We start from the raw sequence: 26359 nt of genomic DNA on the forward strand, positions 1-26359 counted from the left end.
GGCAGGCAGAGTATGGCACATACAGGCAGGTTAGGACAGGCAGAGTATGGCACACACAGACAGCATAGGACAGGCAGAGTATGGCACACACAGGAAGGGTAGGGCAGGCAGAGTATGGCACACACAGGAAGGGTAGGGCAGGCAGAGTATGGCACACACAGTAAGGGTAGGGCAGGCAGAGTATGGCACACACAGTAAGGGTAGGGCAGGCAGAGTATGGCACACACAGTAAGGGTAGGGCAGGCAGAGTATGGCACACACAGGCAGGGTAGGGCAGGCAGAGTATGGCACACACAGTAAGGGTAGGGCAGGCAGAGTATGGCACAAACAGGCAGGGTTAGGGCAGGCAGAGTATGGCACACACAGTAAGGGTAGGGCAGGCAGAGTATGGCACATACAGGCAGGTTAGGACAGGCAGAGTATGGCACACACAGACAGCATAGGACAGGCAGAGTGCTGCCTGTGTGTGCCATACTCTGCTTGCCCTATGCTGCTTGTGGGAGGTGAACCTGGCAGGGGTTTGTTGTGGGAGTTTGTTAGAAGTTGGAAATAGCCATTAAATGGTCCCAAAGGTGTGTAATTATGTACTGGGGGTTGCTCTGCTATCCACAGGGGAGGAGGAGGCATATGGAATTTAAGGGTATATCTTAATATGACATAATTCTTTCACATATGAATGATGGTTGATATCCCCACAGTAAGGACCAAGCATTTGGGATTTTGCTGTGCTACCACCATTGTGATAAAATGGGTGTGGTTTGAAGTGGGTGTGGTTTCAAAAAGGGGAGTGGTCAAAACTGGCTTCCATTAGCGGCCCTCCACCATGTATGCTAGAGAAATTTCGGCCCTCGGCACCGTAGAAGTTGGACAGCACTGCCCTAAGGTATAGAGAGATCTTCGTTCAGTGTTAGCCATGCCTCTATTCCTGATATTCTCAGACTTATCTGGTATAGTACCTAATGATTGGAGGAAAGCTTATATAATTCCTATATTTAAAAAGCCATTAAGATCTCAGCCTGGCAATTATAGGCCAGTAACTTTGATATCCGCGGTGGGCAAGTTATTTGAAGGCTTGTTAAGGGATCACATACAAAATTATGTAGTGGAGAATGGCATTATGAGCAGTAATCAGCATGGCTTTATGAAGGACAGGTCATGTCAGACCAATTTATTTGCTTTTTATGATGAGGTAAGTAAGAAAGCTGGACAGGGGGGATGCAGTAGATGTGATCTATTTGGATTTTGCTAAAGGGTTTGAAATAGTGGCTCACAATTGACTTTCTAAACTAAGGTCTGTTTATCTTAGTGAAGTCGTGGCAGATGAGATTTAGGGGGAGATTAATCCAAGTCAGTTTGATTTTTTCTTCTTCACAATTTTTTTTTTTGCGCTAAAAAAACTAAGTGTCAGCTGTCCTCAGCCTGCATCCTACAACTCCCACAATTCCCTGCACATGTGATGTTAATAAGGAAAGGAACATCACCATGCAATGCATTGTGGGTCATGTAGTTCCTGCATGCTGTCTATAAGCAGTGGAGAAGTTGTTCCAAATTGTAATCAATGTTTTAGTCCCTTCTCCTATGCCAGGATTTCAAATGATGCAGAAAAGTTTTGTAGTTGGATTTCAGCATATAAAATGGTGTTTATTCATATTTAGGAACAGATTGCAGTCTCAGATATATTAGGGGTTTCTGTTTTGTTTGGGGCTCTTTAACAAATTTTGGCTTGGAAGCAGGGTTCCTCTTTAACAAATGCCATGTTTAGGTTACTTCTAAGTGTAGTTGGTACCAAAATACCCTGGGCCAAAAGTCAGTGACTGACTGTGTCTGTATAATCTGGCTAGAGTTACCAACTGATCAGCCACTCACATTTGCTATACCTGTATATCTGAATACAAAAGGTTCATAAACCACCACACACAAATGTAACTGCTAGTGGAAGACTGTTTGCTCTGAGTTTATTTAGGATTTGTATACAAAAACATTTAATAGGACTTAAAATATTTTTGGTTATCTATTTTCATAAATATAAATTTAGTATATAAATTAGATTAGGAAAACAACATCATCTGACACCATGACTTGGTTGTCATTCTGCATATTGTCCAGCGCTTCCTTCACTTCACTCAGTTCAAAAGGCTCTGAATTCCCCTTGTTGATGAGCTCAAACAGCTGACTGACTGCAACTGACTGTGACCGGGTGGTCTTGAAGGTTTTCAGAAGTGCAGCTTTAAATTCTTTGGTTCTTAAAGTAAAAAAATACTAAAGTAATAAAAGTTCTTGCAAAATGCTGTGAAATGTCACCATACAGGTGATATGAACAAGAACTATTTATGCTTCTCCCTCACCCAAATGATTGCATCATTCAAGCATTAAATGTGTCAGACACCCTAAAGAAATAGGAAAGACACGGATGTGCAAGAAAATATACTAACACTTATTTACAGACTGAGCAATCTTTATCTAGACATTTGGCTCCAGTGCCTCTCCATGTTCCATTGTTATCTCCATTTATATAGTTTATTTTGCAACCTTTTCCATTTAACAGAACAGTGACATCTTGTGCAATGGTGCAGACTGTCATCGCCAACATAAAATGTGCTCTGCCCCAGTGTACAGTGCAGGAAAAACTGCCAGTGCAAGACAAGCAGAGCCTGTACCTGTTTTGACTCAAGGAGCGCTTGATATCTTGACTTTCTGCTTTTTTCCGTTGAGGTCGCAAACTCTGAGAAAGGGCTTCAAAAAGCAAACCGTGAAGTTAGGCTCCATTATATACACCCATAACACAGTTCATTTCTTCCTGTATGCTGCAGTTTCATAGTTATTATTGGCCCTCATTAGTTTGAACCAGAAAACCAGGGCACCCATTTGTCATTAAAGGGGAACTCCACCCAAACACAATTTTAAGCAACTTTGCAATTTACATCAGTTATATATGCAGCCTTTTCATGATTTGTAATGTAATATTTTTTAAAAGTTACTTAATCCTAGCCCCCTGTTCTCCTGCTGATCTGGCTGACTACTTTGAGAAAAAAAGTAACAGTAGTTGACTATCCTCCACTTCCCTTCAGCCTGCATTCTCCCAATCCCACAATTCCCTGCACACATGATGTCAATAAGAGAAGGAACATCACAGTGCAATTTATCTTTAACAATTAGTTTTGGGGTGTTTCCCTTTATAGTGTTTGTGGTAATTCACAATCAACATTATCAAGTATCATAATACTAGAATATACACTCACCTAAAGGATTATTAGGAACACCATACTAATACCCTTCTCTGACCTCTAGCATTAACAAGGCATTTTCGCCCACAGGACTGCCGCATACTGGATGTTTTTCCCTTTTCACACCATTCTTTGTAAACCCTAGAAATGGTTGTGCGTAAAAATCCCAGTAACTGAGCAGATTGTGAAATACTCAGACCAGCCCGTCTGGCACCAACAACCATGCCACGTTTAAAATTGCTTAAATCACCTTTCTTTCCCATTCTGACATTCAGTTTGGCGTTCAGGAGATTGTCTTGACCAGGACCACACCCCTAAATGCATTGAAGCAACTGCCATGTGATTGGTTGATTAGATAATTGCATGAATAAGAAATTGAACAGGTGTTCCTAATAAACCTTTAGGTGAGTGTATATCATCTATACATTTACACTTATACAGACTCTTAATGGCAGCTTTCAACTCTCAACCTTCTAGTTTTTCAGGTGAAGCTTTTCAACTAAGCAGAACAGCAAACCGAGGATCCTTGTGCGACTATTCACTCGCAAAATAATCATATGGTTATGGATCTTAAATTCTATTCATAAATTGGGAAGCATCATATTGTGATTTGTGCTCATTTTAATGACTATGTCATTGGTGAAGTTTTACATTTATTTTTTTATGCACTTCTTATGTATGTTGGTCAACTTTCGGGTTTTAGATATAAGGAATTATGTGTATGAATTAAAGGGGCAATTAAGTATTAAAGGAATTATATATACTGAGTGACATTTGGATTAACAAAATGTACTGCTTTAAAATTACAATTGTGGTATTTTCCAAGAGACTAGGGGATGGTATTTTTAATCCAATCTGTATTTTTTCCCCAAATAGTCACAAATTTAAACCACCTTCTAGTTTGAAAAAGTTTGTGCAGTTATTGTTACAATGCTAGTGCTCACCAAAGATCTGACTTCTCCATGCAAAGTGGTCTTTCTGATCTGTAATGTGCATCAGGAAATCCTGACACGTCCATAGAAAAAAATTCTACATACAACCCAGTTAGGACGGAGTACAGATCATACCCCGTGCAGCAAAGAACTTATGCCCTGACAATACAGAGCAGCAAGAAAACTACAGAGAAGTTGCAAGAGGTACATTATATCATGAAGTCAGTGGTGCCTTTACCTTGTATTAGTACCACTTTTAGAATTAATACTGAACACTGCAGCCCCTACTGTGAAATGTTACAATACACAGAGGAGTTCTCTGCCCATATAATGCATGAGACTACTTGCTATTTTTGACATACAGATGTGTAAAGCATCTGCTAATAATCTTATCAGTTTCTATGTGTCCTCTTGTGTTTGTGTACAGCTGCTCCCTTTGCCTATGGTGTACGTAAAAGGCTATTGGGTTCATTTACTATGACAGTGCTAGGAGCAAAGTGCAAAAAACACAGGTCCAAGGCAGGGATCCCATTTATTGCTGTGCTAGATGTTTTATATACCTTGTCTCCGTGAAATCACTTTGGTAACTGATAAAACGCTCTACCATTTTTAGAAAATCACATGAGGAATACTATATTTGTAAGACATATTTGTGTATGACACTAGTCTGTTTTTAATAAAGCTTGGTACAACAGCTTAATAAAAAACTAGATGTACACTGAGCAGAGGGGTGGTACCAATTTGCACCGCCCCATTAACTTGTTCACAACCTACCCAGGACTGATGATGATGGACTTACCTTAGGCCCGCAGGTTTCCCCTGTGCGAATTGGTGCATGCATAATACAGAAATGTTTGCACTGCGCATACACTAAATATGAATTCGCCCAAGGAATACCTGCCTGGGGCAAGATGGAAGTGGCCACTGTGCATGAAAGTTATGAGCTTTTTAAAAATGGGTGTCCACCTATTGTTTAGTCACTGGGGGATGTCAAATTGATGCCAGTGATGGTTTTTTGTATTTTATCAAAAGAAACTGCTAAATATTCCTTTATGCAGCAAGAATGCAACGAATACGGGTAATTTAAAAATCAGAGGAAACAGAATTTGCTATGGAAAGATGCAGACGCCATACTTACTTTCATTTAGACTGCTATCTTGCTCACTAAAAGAGTACGGGTCCATTGAATCATCTTGAGAGTCAGCAATTTTTCCTGCACGCCTAGAACTTTTCCTGTGAAAACAATTTACAAAATGTACTGAAAATACAAAGTCCAAAAACATTTTCTATGCTTATGTGTATTAATGGAGAGTTGGGGAGATGGATCTGGACATGTACCAGCAGCCAATCACATTCATAACCATGCCTGTAGTTATCTCCTGCTTCTGTCAAGCACCAAATTGCAGGATCCCCTTACCTGTCCGTATGTCAATGCACCACTGCACAGTTCCTTGCAGATATTAGGGTTGATTCACTAAAGTCCATTAATTTTTATCGCATGCTTTTTTGCTTTAAAATTGACGCGAAAATTAACACGTGATTCGCTATAGTATTATCGCATGCGTTAAGTCGCATATCGCGTGCGTTAATTAGCGTGCAACCGCATGCGTTAATTTTAACGCATTGCGTTATTTAGCAAATGAAAAGAATACGAACACATGGTTCACAAAAGCACCTAAAGCATTAAATGCGTTAATTAACGTGCAAATGTGTGCGTATTTTAGCGCCTAATTGGGGGAGGCGTTGGGCAGAGCACATTTTTCATTTTTGAGTGGAAAAACCTAAAATGGAGTATGCAATGGGGTTTATGCTTGATTTGGAGGAGGAAAATCAAGTCCCTGAGCCTTCCAGAGTGATGCGCCCTCGGATTTTCAGGGAAAGGGCCACGTTAGAGGGCTTAAGCGAGGATGAAGTGGTCAGGCGCTACAGGCTCAATAGGGCGGCGATATCCAGCCTGTATGAGCTGCTTGTGCCTTCCCTGCAGCCACTGACTCGCAGAAGCCGTGCCGTCCCCGGAATGGTAAAACTCCTGTGCTCCCTGCACTTTTTAGCCACTGGCAGTTTCCAGAGGGTTGGGGGGGTTTACAGGGGGGGGGGTGTCACAGCCTACCTTTTCGCGGTGCCTTGGCCAGGTCCTGGACGCCATACGCTCGGTGTCCGGGATTTTCATCTCGTTCCCCCAACATTGGAATGAGTGGAACGCTGTGAGAAGGCATTTTTATGGGGTAAGTGGCATCCCCAATGTGTTGGGTGCAATTGATTGCACCCATGTGGCCTTAAACCCCCCCCAAGACAGGGAGCACATTTTCCGCAACAGGAAGGGTTACCACTCCCTTAATGTACAAGTGGTGTGTGACGGCCATATGAAGATCATGAGCATCGTGTCTGGGTTCCCCAGCTCCTCTCATGATGCTTACATCCTAAGGCAGTCCGCACTTTACCATTCTTTCGAGACAGGACAAATGCCTCACGGGTGGCTGTTAGGAAAGTATTTGTGTCACGTCTAGCACAACTTGCCCACATTTGCTTTCTGTCTCCCACTGTAAAACCAGTCCCTGCCTGCCATAAGCTTGTTTCGCAATTTGTTAAGTGCCCTTTTTTGTCACTGGGAGAGTCAAAGCAGCTACTTGTAGTGTCACCTATCAGTCTCACACTGTCACATCTGTTGCAAAAGGGCCATGTTTTGGCAGAGGGAGAGTGGAAGCAGCTTATTTGTTTGCAGCATCTTATTACATGTTTTTTTAATTCAGGAGATGCTGGCTACCCGTGCTCTAGGTTGCACACACCTATTCACAGGCAGAGTGTGCTTTTAACAAAGCACATGTGAGAGAGCGGTCCGTGATTGAGCGGACATTTGGGGTCCTTAAAAGCCGGTTCCGCTGCCTGGATAAATCAGGAGGCAGCCTTATGTGCAGCCCCACTAAAGTTTCCAACATTCTGGCTGCGTGTGCTGTACTGCACAATCTTGTGAACCGGCATGGCTTACCAGGCGATGTGGCTGAGGAGCTGGAGGACCCCATACATCCACAAGATCCTGTCCGAGGTGCGGATGCCAGAGGGAGTGAAGTCCGGGGACAAATTGTTAACTACTTTTCCTGTAAGTACCTACAATCTTTAATCCCATACACAAGAAATACCAAACAACTTCTCCAAAAAAAAAAAAAAAAAAAAAAAAAAAAAAAAAAAAAGGTTTATTTACAGGGAAACCACTTCCAAAAGAAATGTTTTGAGCAGGTGATTCCCCCACCCGCAACACAAATTTCAAAAAATGAAACAAATATTTACAAACATAAGAATCGATAGGTTCCACAGATCCCTAATTTGGCACATTTATTTTCTTGGACGAAGCTGCCTGGTGGGAGCTGCAGGAGCAGTAGCTGTGCTCTCCCCACTAGCTCTACTGGTAGAGCATGTTGGCTCAGTTGCCTTTTGTGCCTTTTCTTGCAAGGCAATTTGTTTTTGGAGGAGCAAATTTTGCTCAGCCAACAACGAGACTTTTTGGCGTTCTAGTTCTAAAAGCTCCTCTTGCAGGCTTAACATGGCAGCCTCGTGTTGTGCTTGCCGTGCCTCACTGGCCTGCTGGAGGCTTAACATGGCCGACTCGTGTGCGGCTTTTCCGTGCCTGACTGGCATTGTAGGCATTAGTGGCCACACACAAGTCGACATGTATGGTGTCCAATTTTTTTATTAAGGCTTTATTATGCCTAATTAGGGATTTGTGGAACCTATCTTTCTCAGATTCCTGGGGGGCCACATTAGCTCTTCTGGCCTGGGTTGGGAGCTGCCACATTTGTGTGACCCTCTTTCGCTTGCCTCCCCACTAAACGTTTCCCCTTCAATTAGAGGATCGGGATGTGGGGAGTGGAGCACAGCCAAGGAACGTCCACCTTTTGGAAAAAAGAAGACTATTTAATTTTTTGTTATTATGTTCATGATGCCAGACAAACTTCATGGGCAATAATGATTGATATTTGTTTACAAACATGACCAAGTTTATTTAGCAAAAACTATTTGTGGACATTGATTCATTCCAAATGAACTAAAAAGGTAAAATGTTTTGCCATACAGAGTGCAAGGGCAAAATCAAGTTGAAAAGATTGACTGTCCAAAAGTACAAGAGGAACTGACTGCACCTAACCCAGCAAGATACACTTGGCCAATAACACAGCTATCTTATTAGCAATACACTGCACTTCTGTAATTGATACACCTGAAATATACACGGACACAATTCACTATTATGCCATTGCACAAGACTAACACAAAACACAGGTCCAACAAAATTTGTTAAAAATACCTGGAACAGGAGCAGATGACTTTATGTGTCTGCTTGTGCCAGGTGTTGGTAAGAATGAATCTGTTTAACAAAACATTGTATTCCATTAATATTAAGCTTCTCTGCAAGAGTAAATACACTTGTATTAATGTCATTACACCTACCTTGGCCAACATTCCTGTCTGAATCAAACTACACCGCTCACGCTCTCTTTGTGCAGGAATGGAAGGAGCAAACCCTACTTAAATGTTGCTACACAATACTATTAGTTTGTGCCAGCATGGTTTTATGCGTAACAGATCTTGCCAGACTAATTTAGTCGCCTTTTATGAGGAGGTGAGTAGGAACCTCAATGCTGGAATGGCAGTTGATGTCATCTACTTGGACTTTGCTAAAGCGTTTGATACAGTACCTCACAGAAGGTTAATGATCAAATTAAGGAATATTGGCCTAGAACATAATATTTGTAATTGGATAGAGAACTGGCTGAAGGATAGAGTACAAAGAGTGGTGGTAAATGGAACATTTTCTAATTGGACCAGTGTGGTTAGTGGAGTACCGCAGGGGTCAGTCCTTGGTCCTTTGCTTTTTAACTTGTTTATTAATGACCTGGAGGTGGGCATAGAGAGTACTGTTTCTATTTTTGCTGATGACACAAAATTGTGCAAAACTATAAGTTCCATGCAGGATGCTGCCGCTTTGCAGAGCGATTTGACAAAATTGGAAATCTGGGCAGCAAACTGGAAAATGAGGTTCAATGTTGATAAGTGCAAAGTTATGCACTTTGGTAGAAATAATATAAACGCGAACTATCTACTGAATGGTAGTGTGTTGGGGGGATCCTTAAAGGAACAGTAACATCAAAAAATTTAAGTGTTTTAAAGTAATTAAATATAATGTGCTGTTGCTCTGCAAAAAACTGGTGTTTTTGCTACAGAAAAGCTACTATATAAATAAGCTGCTGTGTAGCCATGGGGGCAGCCATTCAAGCTGGAAAAAAGGAGAAAAGGCACAGGTTATATAGCAGATAACAAGTAGATAAGCCCCATATAATGGGGGTTTATCTGTTATCTGCTAAGTAACCTGTGCCTTTTCTCCTTTGAATGGCTGCCCCCATGGCTACACAGCAGTTAACTTATATAAACTATAGTAGTCTTTCTGAGGCAAACACACCAGTTGTAGCAATGCAGGGCAACAGTACATTATATTGTAATTACTTTTATACACTTTTATTTTTTGGTGTTACTGTTCCTTTAAAGGAACAGTAACACTAAAAAATGAAAGAGCTTTAAAGTAATAAAAATATAATGCACTGTTGCCCTGCACTGGTAAAACTGGTGTGTTTGCTACAGTAACACTACTATAATTTATATAATAAGCTGCTGTGTAGCCACGGGGCAGCCATTCAAGCTGGAAAAAAGGAGAAAAGGCACAGGTTACATAGCAGATAACAGATAAGTTCTGTAGAATACAATGGTGTTTTATCTGTTATCTGCTATGTGCCTGTGCCTTTTCTCCTTTGAATGGCTGCCTCCATGGCTACATAGCAGCTTATTTATATAAATTATAGTAGACTTTCTGAAGTAAACACACAACTTTTACCAGTGCAGGGCAGCAGCACATTATATTTTAGTTACTTTTATACACTTTCATTTTTTGGTGTTACTGTTCCTTTAATGGAGAAGGGGTTTTTGTTGATAACAAAGTTGTCTAATTCCAGGCAGTGTCATTCTGTGGCTACTAAAGCAAATAAAGTGCTGTCTTGTATAAAAAAGGGCATTGACTCAAGGGATGAGAACATAATTTTGCCCCTTTATAGGTCCCTGGTAAGGCCTCACCTTGAGTATGCAGTGCAGTTTTGGGCTCCAGTCCTTAAGAAGGATATTAATGAGCTGGAGAGAGTGCAGAGACGTGCAACTAAACTGGTTAAGGCAGCGGTTCTAAACCTGGGGGTTGAAAGACCCTTTCTCAGGGGTCGCGACAGTCCCGGTTTTTACAGCGCATCCCGCTGTCCCGGATTAAACAATCCAGGCCAGCGGGACGCGCTGGCTGCAGCGGACCGCTCCCGCACCGTCTGTTCTTGGGCTCCTGCTTCTTATTCGGCTCCTCGTATGGCGGCGACAGTTCCTTTTATAAGGTTGCGCCCGTGCGTACGTGTGACGTCACACGTACGCATGGGCGCAACCTTATAAAAGGTCCTGTCGCCGCCGTACGAGGAGCCGAATAAGGAGCAGGAGCCCAAGAACAGACTGTGCCGGAGCGCTCGGTTGCAGGTACTCTCTATGGGGGCAATTGGGGGGCTCTGTGTATGGGGGGGGTACTGTGTATGGGGGGATACTGTAAGGAGGGCTACTGTTTATGGGGGGGCTTTGTGTATGGGGGGCACTGTGTATGGGGGGGCACTGTGTAAGGAGGGCTACTGTGTATGAGGGCTACTGTGTATGGGGGCATTGTGTATGGAGGGTACTTTCTATGGGGGCTACTGTCTGTGGGGCAATTGAGGGCATGGTCTATGGGGTCAATTGGGGGCACTGTCTATGGGGGGGTACTGTTTATGGGGGCAAATGAGGCACTGTGTATGGGGGGCACTGTATGGGGGGCACTGCATGGGGGTGCTGTCTATTGTGCCATCGTGGGTACTATTTTAAAAATGGGGTGTGGCAACTGGGTCGTGGCCACAAAGCGGGCGTGGTCAAAAAATTTGCCACGCTGCGCGCGCCAGGCCTTTTTGTGGGGGTCACCACAACATGAGGAAATGTGTTAAAGGGTCGCGGCATTAGGAAGGTTGAGAACCACTGGGTTAAGGGGATGGAAGATTTAAACTATGAGGTTAGACTGTCGAGGTTGGGGTTGTTTTCTCTGGAAAAGAGGCGCTTGCGAGGGGACATGATTACTCTGTACAAGTACATTAGAGGGGATTATAGGCAGATGGGGGATATTCTTTTTTCCCATAAAAACAATCAGCGCACCAGAGGCCACCCCTTTAGATTAGAGGAATGGAGCTTCCATTTGAAGCAGCGTAGGTGGTTTTTCACAGTGAGGGCAGTGAGGTTGGGGAATGCCCTTCCTAGAGATGTGGTAATGGCAGATTCTGTTAATGCCTATAAGAGGGGCCTAGATGAGTTCTTGAACAATCAGAATATCCAAGGCTATTGTGATACTAATATCTACAGTTAGTACTAGTGGTTGTATTTATAGTTTATGTATGTGAGTGTATAGATTGTTAGGTGTGGGTTAGGTGTGCTGGGTTTACTTGGATGGGTTGAACTTGATGGACTCTAGTCTTTTTTCAATCCTATGTAACTATGTAACTAAGTGGCCTCGCTAACTCCCAGGGCTCTCCCTTATACTCTGTATTAAACAATGCTTTCACAATAATTCGGCTTCATAAAGAAGAGTACAGGGCATGAAGTATTTTTGAAAATATTTCTTAAATGACCCCCCTATTTACTGTCCTAATTTGTTGTTGTATTCCACAGCTTTGAGGACATAAGTTGCGCACATAATAATAGGCATGCCATACATACATACATACAAGTAAAGTAAGCAGGAAAGAAGGCAAAAAGGAAGGAAAGACAGTAAGCCAAAAGGAAAAGCAGATTGAGGAGAAAAGCAGATGAGCAAGTGTTAAATAGAAAGATGAATGTACCATTTACCTGTATCTGGAGTCCTCTGCCAGCTTTTTTTTCAGGACCCTCTTTATGTCCTGATAGCGCTTTTTGCAGTGTTGGACACTACCCCTAAACTATTAACATGGTCTGTGATGTCCCTCCAGGCCTTTGTTTTGACTGCCGTCGGCATCTTGCAAGCATATTTGCCAATTAGCTTGTCAAAGACTGGCACAAGCCTCTCCACCAATGCCTCATTCTCAAATTCCGTAAATTTGAGATTACAGAGCCTGCTCTCCTGCATTTTGCTTTTCCTGCTCCTTTTTGGTGATGATGGTGGTTGAAGCTCTTCACTCTCCACTGGCTTCCTCTGGGCAATAATCCATGTCTGTGCCCTCCACATCAGACACATCAGGGCTACCGAGGTAGGCAGGCCTCTCTGTGTCACTGTCAGAGCTGGGTGACAAAGCAGCTGGAACACTTGCAAGGCGTTCCCTCCTTTTTGCCACCTTTTTCCCTGTGCCACTGCTGCCTCCAACACTGCTCTCCATCGCTTGGGTCAGTTTTTCTTGCTGTGCCAATCATGCACCACCTTCCGCGCTCTCCCTCTACACTCTCACAGCGCAACTGCACAAAATGGCATCGGTCATGTGGTACCACGTGCGTCTATCACCGCACATGTGTAAATTAGCGCGCACACGTTAATTAGTGCGCGTCACGTAAAATAATGCATGAAAATCGTCTTCGAGTTAAATAACGCAAACAGCATCGTGTCTAATTTAACGAGCCTGTCCATTTAGTGAATCGTGCGTTAAGTCATAAAAATAAGCGATAAATTTTACCGCATTCTATAAATAGCGCACGTTTTACCGCACTTTAGTGAATCAGCCCTATTGCCTGCTTTAATAAAGTATCATGTGCACAGATGCAATCAACCCTGCTTGACATTTTCCAAGGAGTACAAGTCCAGATAACCCAAATTACCATTAGAATCATATAAATATTTGTTGGTTAAATCTGTCTGGCCCATGATCATACTGGTGTATATATATTTAGCAGTCAGCCAAACCAGCAAACAACCTGTTCAGCTATATATGACTATGCACTGCAAAATTACATTATCCAAGCAATATTGGGTAGAAAAAAACAGCACCAGTATTTGCACATAGAAAGCCCATGTTTATCATTCATTAGGAGTTCCAGCCGACCAGCCAGGTAACTGTCTATGTAGTAGTTCTGCCCCATTGGGTGTGTCCCTTGCAATTGACAGAAAGCTCAGTATATATTTTAAACAGATGTTTTTTACCATGAACCAAATTACTATAGCCCCATTTTTGCGTCTCACCATAACACTGAAGAAAATGATAGTCTGTAACTTACCGAATGCTCTCTTGGCTTGCCGAGTCTTGACTTAAGATTTCATCATGCAGATCCTTGTCAGTTTTCTTTTTATCCTTTGCTAAGACCTAAATGTACAACTTTAGATCATGATACATGTACCACCAATGTTGCTGTGAAATTTGACTGGAAAATGTTTTTTTAATGAGTACAAGCCACACTGGTATACAAACACACAACTACAGCTTGTATAAGGGTGAAGACACACAGAGCTACTAGTAACAGCTACTTATTATGGCTACAAAAATAGACAATGCTGATCATTTACTGATAATTGTATCTACCTGTGTTACAGCAGAGGCAACTCTCAGGATTGTCTATGGCAGGATATTTATTTGCGTTTAGTTGCCGTGACAAGTAGTTGCTACTTAGTGGCTGTGTTTGTATTTGCCCTAAAATACAATAAATTAACTGTTTTTTTATACCTATCATTCATTCACAAAATTATATTTCAGCACTGGTAAATACGCAATTTTAGACTGCAAGAGCATGTGTACAGTGTGAATTCATTGGAATATGGTGCACAATGAATACTTGGTAATAATAGGCACTAAGATAATAAATGTGCTTGCATATCCATATTCCCATAATCTGAGTGATTGCACAGTTGCAATACTAGAAAGAGCATTTTGATGTGGCTATACCTTACAGAACTACATTTACCTTCTTGAAATAAGCAAACTGTACCAGCTCAAGGGCAGTTTCAGCATCCTGTCGCTCAATGGTTTTGCTCATTCTGACCTTAGCGTGAGCAGTGGCCAATCTGATCATGGTTTCCAGTGCTCTGGCAGTAACTGGCATAGTCTAAATACAGATCACATATTACCAACTTCTTCCAGAAAAAAAAATAAAGAATATTGTGTATTAAAAATGTAATGCTCAAGCCTCACATGAGTAAACTATATTGGTGGAAAATAAGCCAGAAACAATCAGGTTACTTGCTTTGTAGACAAAGACTGAGTCTGTGGGACTGGAAATAGACCAACTTTTCTCATGAAAGAGGATGTTGGATGAGGTTACTTTAGCTTTTTCCATAGAAATTCTAATAGGTATGTGAAACTATAAAACCACAATCTCTAACAGAAATTCTCAAGAATCCATATAAAATAAAAACAATGTGGGAGGGAATGAAAGTCACAATGGCTGTGCCTTCTACTCTGACGCTACACTTATAACTCAGTGTGAAAATCCCTTCTCTCAGAACAGACTACTTTCCTGTCATGGTTCTGAAACCTCACTTATTTCTTACGCAGTTTCATGAATGTGTCAAGATTTACTAATAGCTGTGACAATAACAAACAGCTGGTGACTATTGACAGGCAGCTTTTCTTGCATTTTCTATACAACTTGGGAGTATTATTTCTATTTTAAACAGAATCAGGGTGGCAGTATAACACACATACCCTGGCACTATCATTATTTATCTGATCGTGGTTCCGGATCTTGGCATATTCCTGAGATATGTAGTCCGCAGCCTCGGGAGTCAGGACAGGCTTAATCAGTTTAGCAACATGGATATACTTCCGAATAAACTGCATGCTCACAATCTTTGACTTGCTAAGGAAAGGGGAAAGGAAAACAGAGCATTAGTCCGACTTTATAAAACATTGCTTCATACAGTATAAATGAATTATATTAAACTACATATAAAACGGATGTAAATTTGTGGGGTAATCACAACCTGCCAGCAGATAAAATGGAACACAGCATCTAATTATCTTGTGGTCACACACTCACAAAATTAAAGCCATACTAACTTTTTACGTGGCCCATGAAGTAAATTGTCATGTTTCTCATAAATCTGCAGCTCTTGATCTGTAACATCTGAGGCATTTGGATCATCTGTAGCAAAGATCTCAACACTGCATCCAAGAGGCAATGCTGGAATAAAACACACAATATGGCAATTTATTCTTGGTGGAGGAAAAAAGAAAATAAGGTTGCAGAGAAGTATACAGAAGTACGCTTTTTATTCTAATTCCTAGATAAAGGATATTAAACTGCCCAAAGTAAAAGTTAGTACAGATTTTCACAAAAATGTTGTTCCTTAAAAGAAATAGTGACTCTGTTTCCAAGGCTGTCTACATTCAAATCCTGGCAGTGGTGCGGTCTTTTAAAGTATCAGGCAACTCAGCCCTTCTGAGGCAGGGCCAGATTTCAAAGTTAAGGGCCCAAGGACTAAGTAGCAAGCCCTAACCTGTGGGTTTTGAGCCAGCACACACATCTCTAAGTACCCATCCCTAACTATAATTAATAAATTAGGCTCTATGTATATAAATGCACATATAGATTTCTCTTTTTGTTCCTTGCCCTAATTTAAATATAAATAAAGTCACGCTGACTTTTCTTTAAAGCCATTTTGCTTATGGTCTTAGATAAAAGTCTGACAACAACAATTAAGTTATAAAGAATGTTAAATTTGGAAAAATAAAACATTTGTTCCTTTGACTATTGAACAATGAGAATTTTTTTGTACCATAACCATCTTGTTCCCCTGGAGTTCTATATCTATGCATCCTCAGAACATGGTCAGCAATTTCTCGATCGTTTTCTGCATCCATTTTGTCCAGGACAATAAAAAGCAAGTCAAATCTTGAAAGCAGAGAATCTTGCAAACCAATGTTCTCCATGGGAGTTCTATATTGATCATACTGTTGGGACAAAAACATTACCCATCAGCACCCTCACGTCTAGTTTGCTTTACAGAACCAAACATTCCAACCAAGTAGGAGTTTAGACCTTTTTGCTATATGGCTCTGGGCTAAAAAGCCATCATTGTCAAAAAGAACCAACAACTTGTTTTGTTATACATTGCTATACAATGTGCAAGGTTTGGTAACGCAGTGAAGTATGGAATAAATGCATTGCTTCAGTTCTAAAATGCTTAGTCAACTTTTATGTTGGCAGAGGATTGTGTCCTTCCTTCATCTAAAAAGCCATCATTTTCGGTGACACTTTATGGCAGAGATCACAACTTCTTATACAATACAGAATACCATTACATTGGTCACAGATATGAACTTTTGACATCACTCCACCATTGCACTTGCATGTTAATACAATTGAAAAAATGTTTTCAACAGAAATCTGCCAGGTACTAATTTTACATATGAAAAGATTTCAAATATTAATTATGGGTCAGATTTTTCTAATGTAAAAATTCCATATAATAACAGACAATAAATGATACATATTACATCAATATTCCAAATCAACCCCACTGAACACCTTCTGCAGACATACCCTTCCATAAACAGGATTTGCTGCTGCCAGTACACTACATCGGGCGTTTAATCGTGCTTGGATCCCTGCTTTCGCAATTGTTACACGACCCTGCTCCATCACCTCATGGATTGCAGTCCTGTCCATATCAGACATTTTGTCAAATTCATCAATGCACACCACACCTCTGTCTGCAAGCACCATGGCCCCAGCTTCCAAGCGCCTTTCCCCTGCAAAACAATTAAATTGCAATTCAGTATCCACATCAAAAGTTACAATACTATTTTGATGTTTACCATGTTTTATTAGAGAAGGAAAGGTAAAATTAAAATTCCAGGCTAACACTTCTTCTGAATTAGCCCAAGGATATTTTCAATTTAAGTCATTTTCCCAGGGATCCCTTGCACCAGGCATGTGGAGTATCTTCATTGGGGGTGGGTTGTGCCAAACAAAGCAACTGACAGGGACACCCGAGTGGTAAGGGATCAGCAGCGGATGTCAGTGCTGTTTATTTGTAAACTGCCATGAAGCACTGAAGGAAGGGGCCCGAGATACATGGGGTTTTGGGTGTGGGTTTTTTTTGTTTTTTTAGCACAAAATGTAGTTGTTGACCTCCCCATGAATGAGGTTCTAAAAACACAGCCATAAACTGGCAACTTTATATATAAATATTGTATATACAAAGATAAATTCTTTTCTTATAAGAGTAGCTTTTTTAGCAGCAAAAGCCTTAAGGGGGCCATACACAGGCAGATTTAAACTGCGGATTTGGCTCAGACAGGTCTGCCTGACAAATATTTAGCCAGAGGAGGACTATACAGGTTTAAAAATCCTTCTCTTATTGTGATCCAATCATTAAGCCATTGGGCCAAACAATCAGATCATCCCAATATTGCCCAACTCAAGGTGGACATGTCATGTAAAGAGCAGCTTGTGTGGCAACCTTGCCAAACAACCAGATCATGCCAGTATCGCCCAATTCAAGGTGGACATACCTTGCCAAACAAGCAGAGCTGCATTATTTCCTCTCAGGTGATCTCTGGGGGAAGCACACAGACCATGACAAAATGGTGGCTCAAGGGGAAAGATGTATAAGGGCAACATTTACTGATGTGAAATGGGAGATGTGCTCTTGAAATATGATTCAGCTCTTTTCAAAAGTGCTTTTCAACTTAAACTCGACTGTAAAAATTTGGCATTTAAAAGCTCAGTGCATGTAGATCAATGGAAGTAGTGCAAGGCAATTTTTTGGATCAAGTTTTCTAAATGTGATTTTACTTTTTAATAAGTACTCATTTGAGTTTGGCGAGTTTCAGGGTTTTTGGCGAGTTTCTAGAATTGTGAATCCTACTCTGGTGAAAATTGTTTTCATGGCAGAATTCTCCTTGCTATCAGACAGCACCATCTAAAGGCTAAATATGAAATGACATACACAGGGGCTGATATATCAAAGTCTGAATTTCGGAAAAATTCGTATTAAATACGAAAATTTTTGACGTTTGTTAATTTCACGAAAATTTGCATTGTGGTCGTAAGAAAATATCAAAATTTTCCTATCCGAACAATCAAACCGCGCAAAAACATTTCTGACTTTGAACCTTCAGTGCATGTTTTTGGAAGCCTCCCATAGAACTCAATGGGGCCGATTCACTAAAGGTCGTTAACACTTATCGCATACTTTTTTGGGTTAAAAAGCATGTAATAAATAAGTACCGATTCATCAACATAACTTCACATGCGTTATCATATCGCATGCGTTAAAAAGCGCATTATCGCAACACGTTATTTTTATCACATTGTAGTAATTAGCACATAGAAACAATACTAACACACGATTCACAAACACATATGAAGCATTAAACGGGTAAAATGTGGCGATAATTACTGTGAAACTTAACGCCTCCCAGGAGTAGGCGTTACTGAACAAAATTGCAGCTGGCGATTGTCTGTGGTGACAAGATGGAGTTTTCAGTTGGATTTTTTCAAGTATGTGATCTTCCTAGAGTGATGCATGCTTGTGTTTTCAGGGAAATGGTAATTTTCAAGAAGTAACTGCTAAGTGCGTAATAGCGTACGCTAATATCAAGTGCGGCGAAAAATATCGCACGCGACGGAAATTACCGTGCATGTGTTAAAATATTGCTTAATCACTCATCACCAGATAAATAATGCCAAGAACATTGCTTCTTAATTCAGACAAGTGTCCTTTTAGTGAATCGATCATGAACTTGCAAAAAAAGTGATAATATTTTTAACGCGTGCTATAAATAGCACTCGTTTTTTTGACTTTTAGTGAATCAGCCCCAATGGCACTCTGCAGCTGTAACCTGGCCAAAGGAAAGTCACGATACTGCAGCTTGAATGAATCCGTAACTTTCGTACACTCTTCGTCAAATAAAATTGTTGCACAAATTGTCGCAAAGTACAAAAAAGTTGCAGAAATTAACGAAAAAAAAACAAAAAATATGCACAGTATTAGAAATATGCACAGTATTAGTGTGAGTGTTAAATTGTTAGTGTATGCAAGGCAAGAATCATTTTATTAAAATACATAACTCACCAGTTTCCTGATCAGTTGTGACAGCTGCTGTTAACCCTACTCCAGAGGACCCTCTACCAGTGGTAGGGATGGCTCGTGGAGCTGTGTACAGTACATACCGCAATAGCTGAGACTTGGCAACAGAGGGATCTCCTAGTTAAGAGAGAATTACCCACTTTAAAAATTTTTTTTTGTTTTTTTAACTTTTCTGTAACAAAACTATAAAAAAAGATGATGTCTTTATGCAAAGATAATAAGAATTGTCAGGTATCCAACTGCAGAAATGACTTCTAGACTTTGCAGTGTGTCCCAGTAAGGACTACAGTAATCATGCCTAAGCTCTGTTTCTCTACTTTCTTCAGAAAACTAAGCATACACACATTTCCAACAGGCCAAGATCAGAGGCCAGGCTCGAAAGTTAGAATAGGTTCCTTTTCACATTATCCTTTGTTGAAGTATTTGCAAAATTTCCAGTAGAGCCAGAACAAGTCGATCAACATTAGTTTTAAAAAATGATTTGCTGTTCACTTTCAAAGTGCCATATTCACTATGAAAAATTTAGATTTCTGAAAAGTCATCAAATGTGTATAGGAAGCTTCAGGTGGTCTTTGTACTCAAAACACAAGACTATGGCAGAAAAGTGTTGCCACTTGTACAATGCAGTATCTGCATGACCCATGTTGGTTGGAGTTGCAGATATTTGGACAACAGATTGCATGGCAATGCTTGTACATACACATATAAATGGTTTACCTATTAAGAGAACATTAATATCTCCTCTTATACGTGTGCCATTGTCAAGAACCTTCTCATTTCCCCCAAGAAGCATACACAAAATGGCCTTCTTAATGTACTCGTGGCCATGAATACTGGGTGCCAGGGATTTGCTTAAATGTTCAAATATGTCCTGATAAAATAAAGAAAACAAAAGTAGCAATGCATAATAATAATAATAATAATAATAATAATAATAAGTAAATGGAGGATAATTCTTTCCTTACTTTGGAGTGAGCTTTGCAGAATTTCTTGATTTTAGCTACATCATCAGCTGAAAATGTTGGAGCAATCTCCTTACTCATCAGTTTAATGTTATTAGCCAATAAAATGGTCCTAAATGAGATAATTATAACACATAAAATACACATGCCAAAGGGTATCATACAAACTGTATTAACATGACCACACTTGCTGCATAAACACTAATATTCAGTATATCTCCAGAAGACAAAGGTAGAAGCCATATCTGCAGGCAACATATTTTAACCATTAATTATTACTTTAGCCTCCTTAAAGGATGGCACAATTAGATATTTGCATAATGCAAGCAAATTGTATTTTAATGTGCACTAATTACAAATGGTGAATGATTTTAAAGTTATTTGTAATTGCTCTCTGTTCTACACTGCTGACTAAGGCAACATTGTTTCAGATGAACATGTAGTCCGAACAAGCAGTGAAATACCAAGGGGACTTCAATATCAGTTTCATTATAATTAACTTTGAAACCAATAAATATTTTACATTTATAAAAAAATAATACTTAGAAATTTGCTTTCATTAAGCAAAAAAATATATAAAAACTTACCATACCCTTTATACAATTTCTCAGTTAGCCAATTATTTCTCATACAGAATGTTTGAGGGCCTGATTATATTAAAATGATGTCATATATGAAGCCTATGAAGCCTTAATAAACTTTTTAAATCATACCTGAAAGTTCCAGATGTGAAGCCCCCTTGTTTGGATGGTAGGCAACGGTATATTCCTACTATCTGCACTCTGTCACCCGGTTTACATTTATCCACTAGATCGTCATCTGCAATAATGTCAACAGAGCGGGGAAGCTGCCCAGCCGGGGCCTTTTCTGGCATTTCTTGAATGCTCAAAGTCTGATGGTCTCTGTAAGTGCTCAGCCCATATTCTGTTTCCAGGGGGTTGTTTTCCTCATCCTAAAAAACATACAAGGGGCATAATACTAGGTAATTATGGATTTAGCAAACAATACAAATGTTATTGGGCTTACCTTGCTAAGATATAGTGCTGACAGTTTCAGACTTTCTCCCCCTAACTACTTTTCTGAAAGCCAAGTCAAACTTCATTTTGGCAATGCTACAACTTGCCTTATTATTTTACCTTTGTAGGATAAATGGAGCTGGAAGGGAATGCTTCCAGGGATGTCAGGTCTGTGTATTTCCTTTCAAGGGTTTTTTTTGTTGCCGGACAATAATGGACACTACGCAACACTTTGGGTCTTACCAAGGAACCTGTGAATTGGGGAACAGAAATATTTCTCTCAATAAATCATGGCCTATGTAACCTTGAGCTTATACTCAGCCACAATGAAGTAAGGAATAAGGACACTGCGTTGGTATATAAACATCAGTTTCATCATTTATACAGTGCCAGCAAGTTAAGCAGCTATGCAGTTACCTTTACATTTATTAACACTGATCTAACTATTTTAACAAAGGTTACAGAATAAAAGAAATTTACAGGTATGGGATCCCTTATCCGGAAAGCTCCGAATTACTGAAAGCCCATCTCCCATAGACTCCATTTTAATCAAATAATTCAGAATTTTAAAACCGATTTCCTTTTGCTCTGTAATAATAAAACAGTACCTTGTACTTGATCCCAACTAAGATATAAATAATCCTTATCCGAGGCAAAACAATCCTATCAGGTTAAATCAATGTTTTGTTGATTTTTTAGTAGACTTAATAGACCAAGGTATGAAGATCCAAATTACAGAAGACCCCTTAGGGCTCTGGAACACGGGGAGATTAGTTGCCCACGACAAATCTCCCTGTTCGCGAGCGACTAATCTCCCCGAAATGCCATCCCACCGGCGAAAATGTAAATTGCCGGTGGGATGGCATACGCGGCAGCGCGATTTCAGTGAGTTGCCTTGAGAGGAGACTCCCTGTGTACCAGACCCCTTACCCACAATACCCTTGGTCCCGAGCATTTTGGATAACAGGTCCTATACCTGTACTATATTATAGTAGAGGGATGCGGTGCAGTTTTGAAATGCTATTCTATGTACTTTTTTAAAATAGTCTTAGTATCCATTCTAGCTACCAGGAACGAATGGCTATTTAGTACAGAGATTGTCTACTAGTTCTTTTCTCACCTGTTGGAGCATATTTATGGTAAATATTGATCTGCTGTTGATATGCAGTAAGTTCTGAGAAGACCAAAGAACACCTGGGATATAGGGAATAAGGTACCCTCTATTGTAAAATATAAGGATTGATTTTTGTATTTCATAATTATAACTATGATACCACAATCAAGCAGAGGCTTGCACACTTAAACAAGATAATGACCATATGTATCCCTAAATACATACACTGCTGTTTACAATAATATTGTGGTCACTAATAAAGTTTTACTATATAAACACCACATGTATATATGTTTGCTGTCAGGAGTAGAAACAAGATGAAGCATATTTACATTTGGTCACTATCCCTTCCACACAAACCAAAGAGCCCAGGAGACTGGCTGTTAGGGTGCGGGGAGAGACATGCTTGCTGCCAAAACTGCCTTCAAATCCAACGCTGAACTCCTCAAACTGCTTGGCATACGTTGCATCAATGGAAGCCACCAGATCTTTTAATGCCCGCTGAAAAGCGATAGTTTCTCCAAACGCGTTATTCAGCAACCTGAAAATCAGCCGCCAATATCTGCGATTAGTACTGCATGAAATAGATGAAAATGCACTTGGTAACACCACTAATTTAAGTGTGAAATACAAACAGCAACTCACCACAAGAAACCTGTTTTTTTCAATAATGTATGTATGGATAGATAACAGAACTACATTTCCCAGCATGCAGCAGAACTGAGATCCTGCGGGTGCTTTGATAACTACCAATCATGAAAAAGGGCACAACATGTTTATGGTGGTACAGCCCTCTTTGTCTACTGTATGAAAGGAGAGAGTTGTGGGACAGCAGGGGTGGATGGGCTCTGAGTGCTGTAATGCTACTGTGCCTGCTTTGGTCCCTGATCCAGTAGAATCCTGCTACACAGGGAGAGGAGCTGACTCTGCCACCACAGCTTTGGACAAGCACATGTGAGAGCTGTGTCTGTACTAGCCTTATAGGAAACAGGGGAAGCTGTCTGACAGGAAGGCCCCAGGCTGGAGGATTGCAGAGATCAAGGTGGTTCCATCTACTAACAAAGCTGCCTGCTCTTAGCCCAGATCTGCTGCACAGAGAGATCCAGTAATTTAGCAGCACAGACTGTAAGTAACCTGCCAGCATTCTCCTCTATTGGGGGGCTGTGTACCCATTAGGCCTTCATAATCTCTGCTGCTGCTGAGCTATATGCATTGTTAGGCTGTTCCTTATCTGGAAGGATAGTGTGGTACTGTAAGTGAATACAACCGGAGCTGCCAACCTAACTGTATCCTGCTAACCGGCCTCTTAGGGACCAATAACAACCCATTGGAGAAACTTTATAAGGGCTGCAAATTCCATAAATCATTCAAACTGTTGGGAGAGAATTTAAGTCATGACAGCATCCTTATAACTCTGTATTATTGATTTATATTGTGTTATTGTTTATTAATAATAATCTGTTAATTATGTTTGTTCTATTCAGATTCCTGCTTTTTTCTACTTGAGTAATAAAAAGACATCTATCCCTCATATGTAATAAAAGTTTGCCCAGGAGCAGTAACCCATAGCAACAAATAAGATGTATATTTTTAAACATGTGACCAGTAAATGCTACCTGCTGATTGGTTTCTATCTGTTACTGCTCCTGGGCCAACATAGTGTCCTTTATTACATAATATAAATTATTTAACTACATTACTGTGGTCATGTTGGGACAGGGTGTTACTGAGTGTACTGGAGTATACATTAGTCGACAAAAATTCGACCCACAACCACCCCTCTCCCAACCCGGCCCGCTGTTCTCTGGCTATTTATATACCCGCGCCGACCTGCCCATCTCTGACGTCATGGAGGGGGCTGGGCAAGGCAGGCACACATATATAAATAGGCGCTGCTGGAAAGACGGCAGGAAAAGCTGGGCCCAAAACCGCCCGTGACCTGAGGCACTTGTGCGTGTCAGCCCAAACATTGCTAGTAAATACATAAATACTGGTCACACCCGGAGGTGGGCTACATACTAATATTATAAACCCGTGTTTTGTTCAGTGTATGACTACACTTGACACACTAGATTTTTCCACCCACATATAGGACAGAATTACAAAGTGAAGCAACGGACTACGGCTTAAAAAAAAAAAAAAAATGTAAACTTTCTTGGGTGGATCTGTATATAGATGAGGGTAGCTAGTGTGGTTGCATAATTACTTTTTAATTATGTACTTTCAGCAGATGGAATAACCCAAGAAGAAATACTTTCATGGATAGTCAGGAAAATACAATTTTGGTACATTGGAATACATTTTCCCATAATGGTGCACAATACAACTGCACCACCTGGATGACTGCCCCGCTGCCTTGTGGAACAGAGGTACAAAATACAAAACCAAACAAAACTAACTCAGTGCTACTCCTTTACATTGCGTCAGTGGATTCTGGCAAGTGCCAGAGGGGCTGCTGTAAGAAGCCACATACAGTCACTATTTGGTTGGCCTGTGGTGGGGGGCCGTTTGGGCCTCTGTGTATTCAAAATGCCAGGGCCTATTTTGATTCCCAGTCTGGACACAACTACAGCACAAGCTCATACTGATACTGGCAGTTGTGTTGGAGCAGACAGGGCTCATTCCCACTATAGATTTAGGGGATTCTGAATGCTCACAAGGTATATGGGAATACAGTGACCTTACAACCACCAGCTCCAAAATGTGTGTTTGTATTTAGAATGCTGATGTAGGCTTATGAAGGCACAGCACAATTAGATGGATTTTGCAGCCTTAATGGGATCTCGGTGTAATGTTGTCTCTCTATTTACTATTTCTATGTTTTTTTGCCATTACTTTATCATATTCAGCCTACAACTTCCCCACCAACAAGGGTTGCTAGGTGTAATTTTCAAAATCAGCCCAAAACTAGCCAAAAGCAACATTCAAGCATCTCATGGCAGACCATTGCAGGCCCAACCTTGCTCCCCAAACCATCTGTGCTCTCTGCCCTCTCAGTATCCAGGCAGCAGTACTTTATATAATACAGGAAATGGCATCCGGTCTCATCTTGCAAAGTTGGCAGAGGTATGTCACTGGAGTAAAGGATTCAGAATACTGAATTAACCCTCAACATGATATACATATTGCTGTGCTGAACTACAAGTGTCATTTGCCCCAGTTTAAAGATCAAGTGCAAATGCCAGATCCCCTCCCCCCACATTACAAAGTAGTAGTAGTAGTACAATCACATACTAAATTCAGCACGAAGATTATAGTGCAGACAGTGAATTGTTTGAAATGGAGCAAAAAAAAAAAAAGTTTATTTTCTACAAGTCAGTCCCATTGCATGCTGCGTAAACAAAAACTACAATTACCCATCATGCACAGGGAAAGGTACACTAGATTAGAAAAAACATTGATGTGTTTCCAAAGTACAAACTTGCTGAGGCTCCAAAGACTAACTGAACCCATGCTTGGCACATTTGTACTTTGAAAACTTGCCACAGCTCCCCAAATTGGCAACCCCTGCCACTGATTTAGAACTGTAAATCCCAGAAAGCCATTTAAGACACAGAGTCCCTCCCAGCCCCACTCACAGGTTTGCTCTCTTCTCATTCTTCCGTCTCACATCATTCAGGTTGATGATCAGCCGGTGCTCGTTGGAGCCAATCATGTCTCTAACCTTGCCATGGTAAAGGCCTTGATCTTGCTGTAATGTGGAGTAAAAGGAGTAAGTGATTACTCTAACTGCATTAGTGGGACAAGTTGAAAGGCAATATACTGCATAGGAAAGTCTTGTATTTTGTATCAGCTAACATTATGCGACTTATTGTAAGGCATAGTATTAACGAGAGTTACGCACATCATCATCCAGGAAATCTAGATATTCCCTCTGTGCCTCCCGCAGCTCATGATCCTCAAACCCAGCCCCGTGATCCATTGTGTTACATTTCAGGCAGGGGCCAGCACCTGTTGTCCCATTATAGCCTGTGGTTGGTCATGTGACCTCCTCTCCCACCAGGTGGAGGTAGTCTTGATAAAAGCATTAAT

At 40.7% G+C, this 26359-nt stretch overlaps 1 protein-coding gene across 3 annotated transcripts; it reads right to left on the reverse strand.

Annotated features, from left to right (window-relative positions):
- Nucleotides 1-1927: 1927 nt before the first annotated feature.
- mcm3 (minichromosome maintenance complex component 3) lies at nucleotides 1928-26292 on the reverse strand. Of its 3 annotated transcripts, none has more exons than XM_031904049.1 (17): nucleotides 26172-26290; nucleotides 25906-26018; nucleotides 22660-22901; nucleotides 21334-21464; nucleotides 20911-21149; nucleotides 20201-20309; nucleotides 19953-20106; nucleotides 19221-19352; nucleotides 16682-16890; nucleotides 15915-16089; nucleotides 15196-15319; nucleotides 14842-14995; nucleotides 14102-14242; nucleotides 13421-13506; nucleotides 5295-5389; nucleotides 2658-2733; nucleotides 1928-2242 (listed from the first exon to the last, which is right to left on the reverse strand). In XM_031904049.1, exons 1-17 carry the CDS (start codon nucleotides 26247-26249, stop codon nucleotides 2044-2046), a joined length of 2457 nt encoding a protein of 818 aa, XP_031759909.1. In that variant the 5' UTR covers nucleotides 26250-26290; the 3' UTR covers nucleotides 1928-2043. The 3 variants fall into 3 exon arrangements, with proteins under 3 accessions (XP_031759909.1, XP_002934165.2, XP_031759910.1); XM_002934119.5 differs by having other exon boundaries at nucleotides 22660-22868; nucleotides 26172-26287; XM_031904050.1 differs by lacking the exon at nucleotides 2658-2733 and having other exon boundaries at nucleotides 26172-26292.
- Between the last annotated feature and the right edge of the window lie 67 nt (nucleotides 26293-26359).

This window comes from Xenopus tropicalis, chromosome 6, assembly GCF_000004195.4.
Source record: "Xenopus tropicalis strain Nigerian chromosome 6, UCB_Xtro_10.0, whole genome shotgun sequence".
NCBI lineage: Eukaryota > Metazoa > Chordata > Amphibia > Anura > Pipidae > Xenopus > Xenopus tropicalis.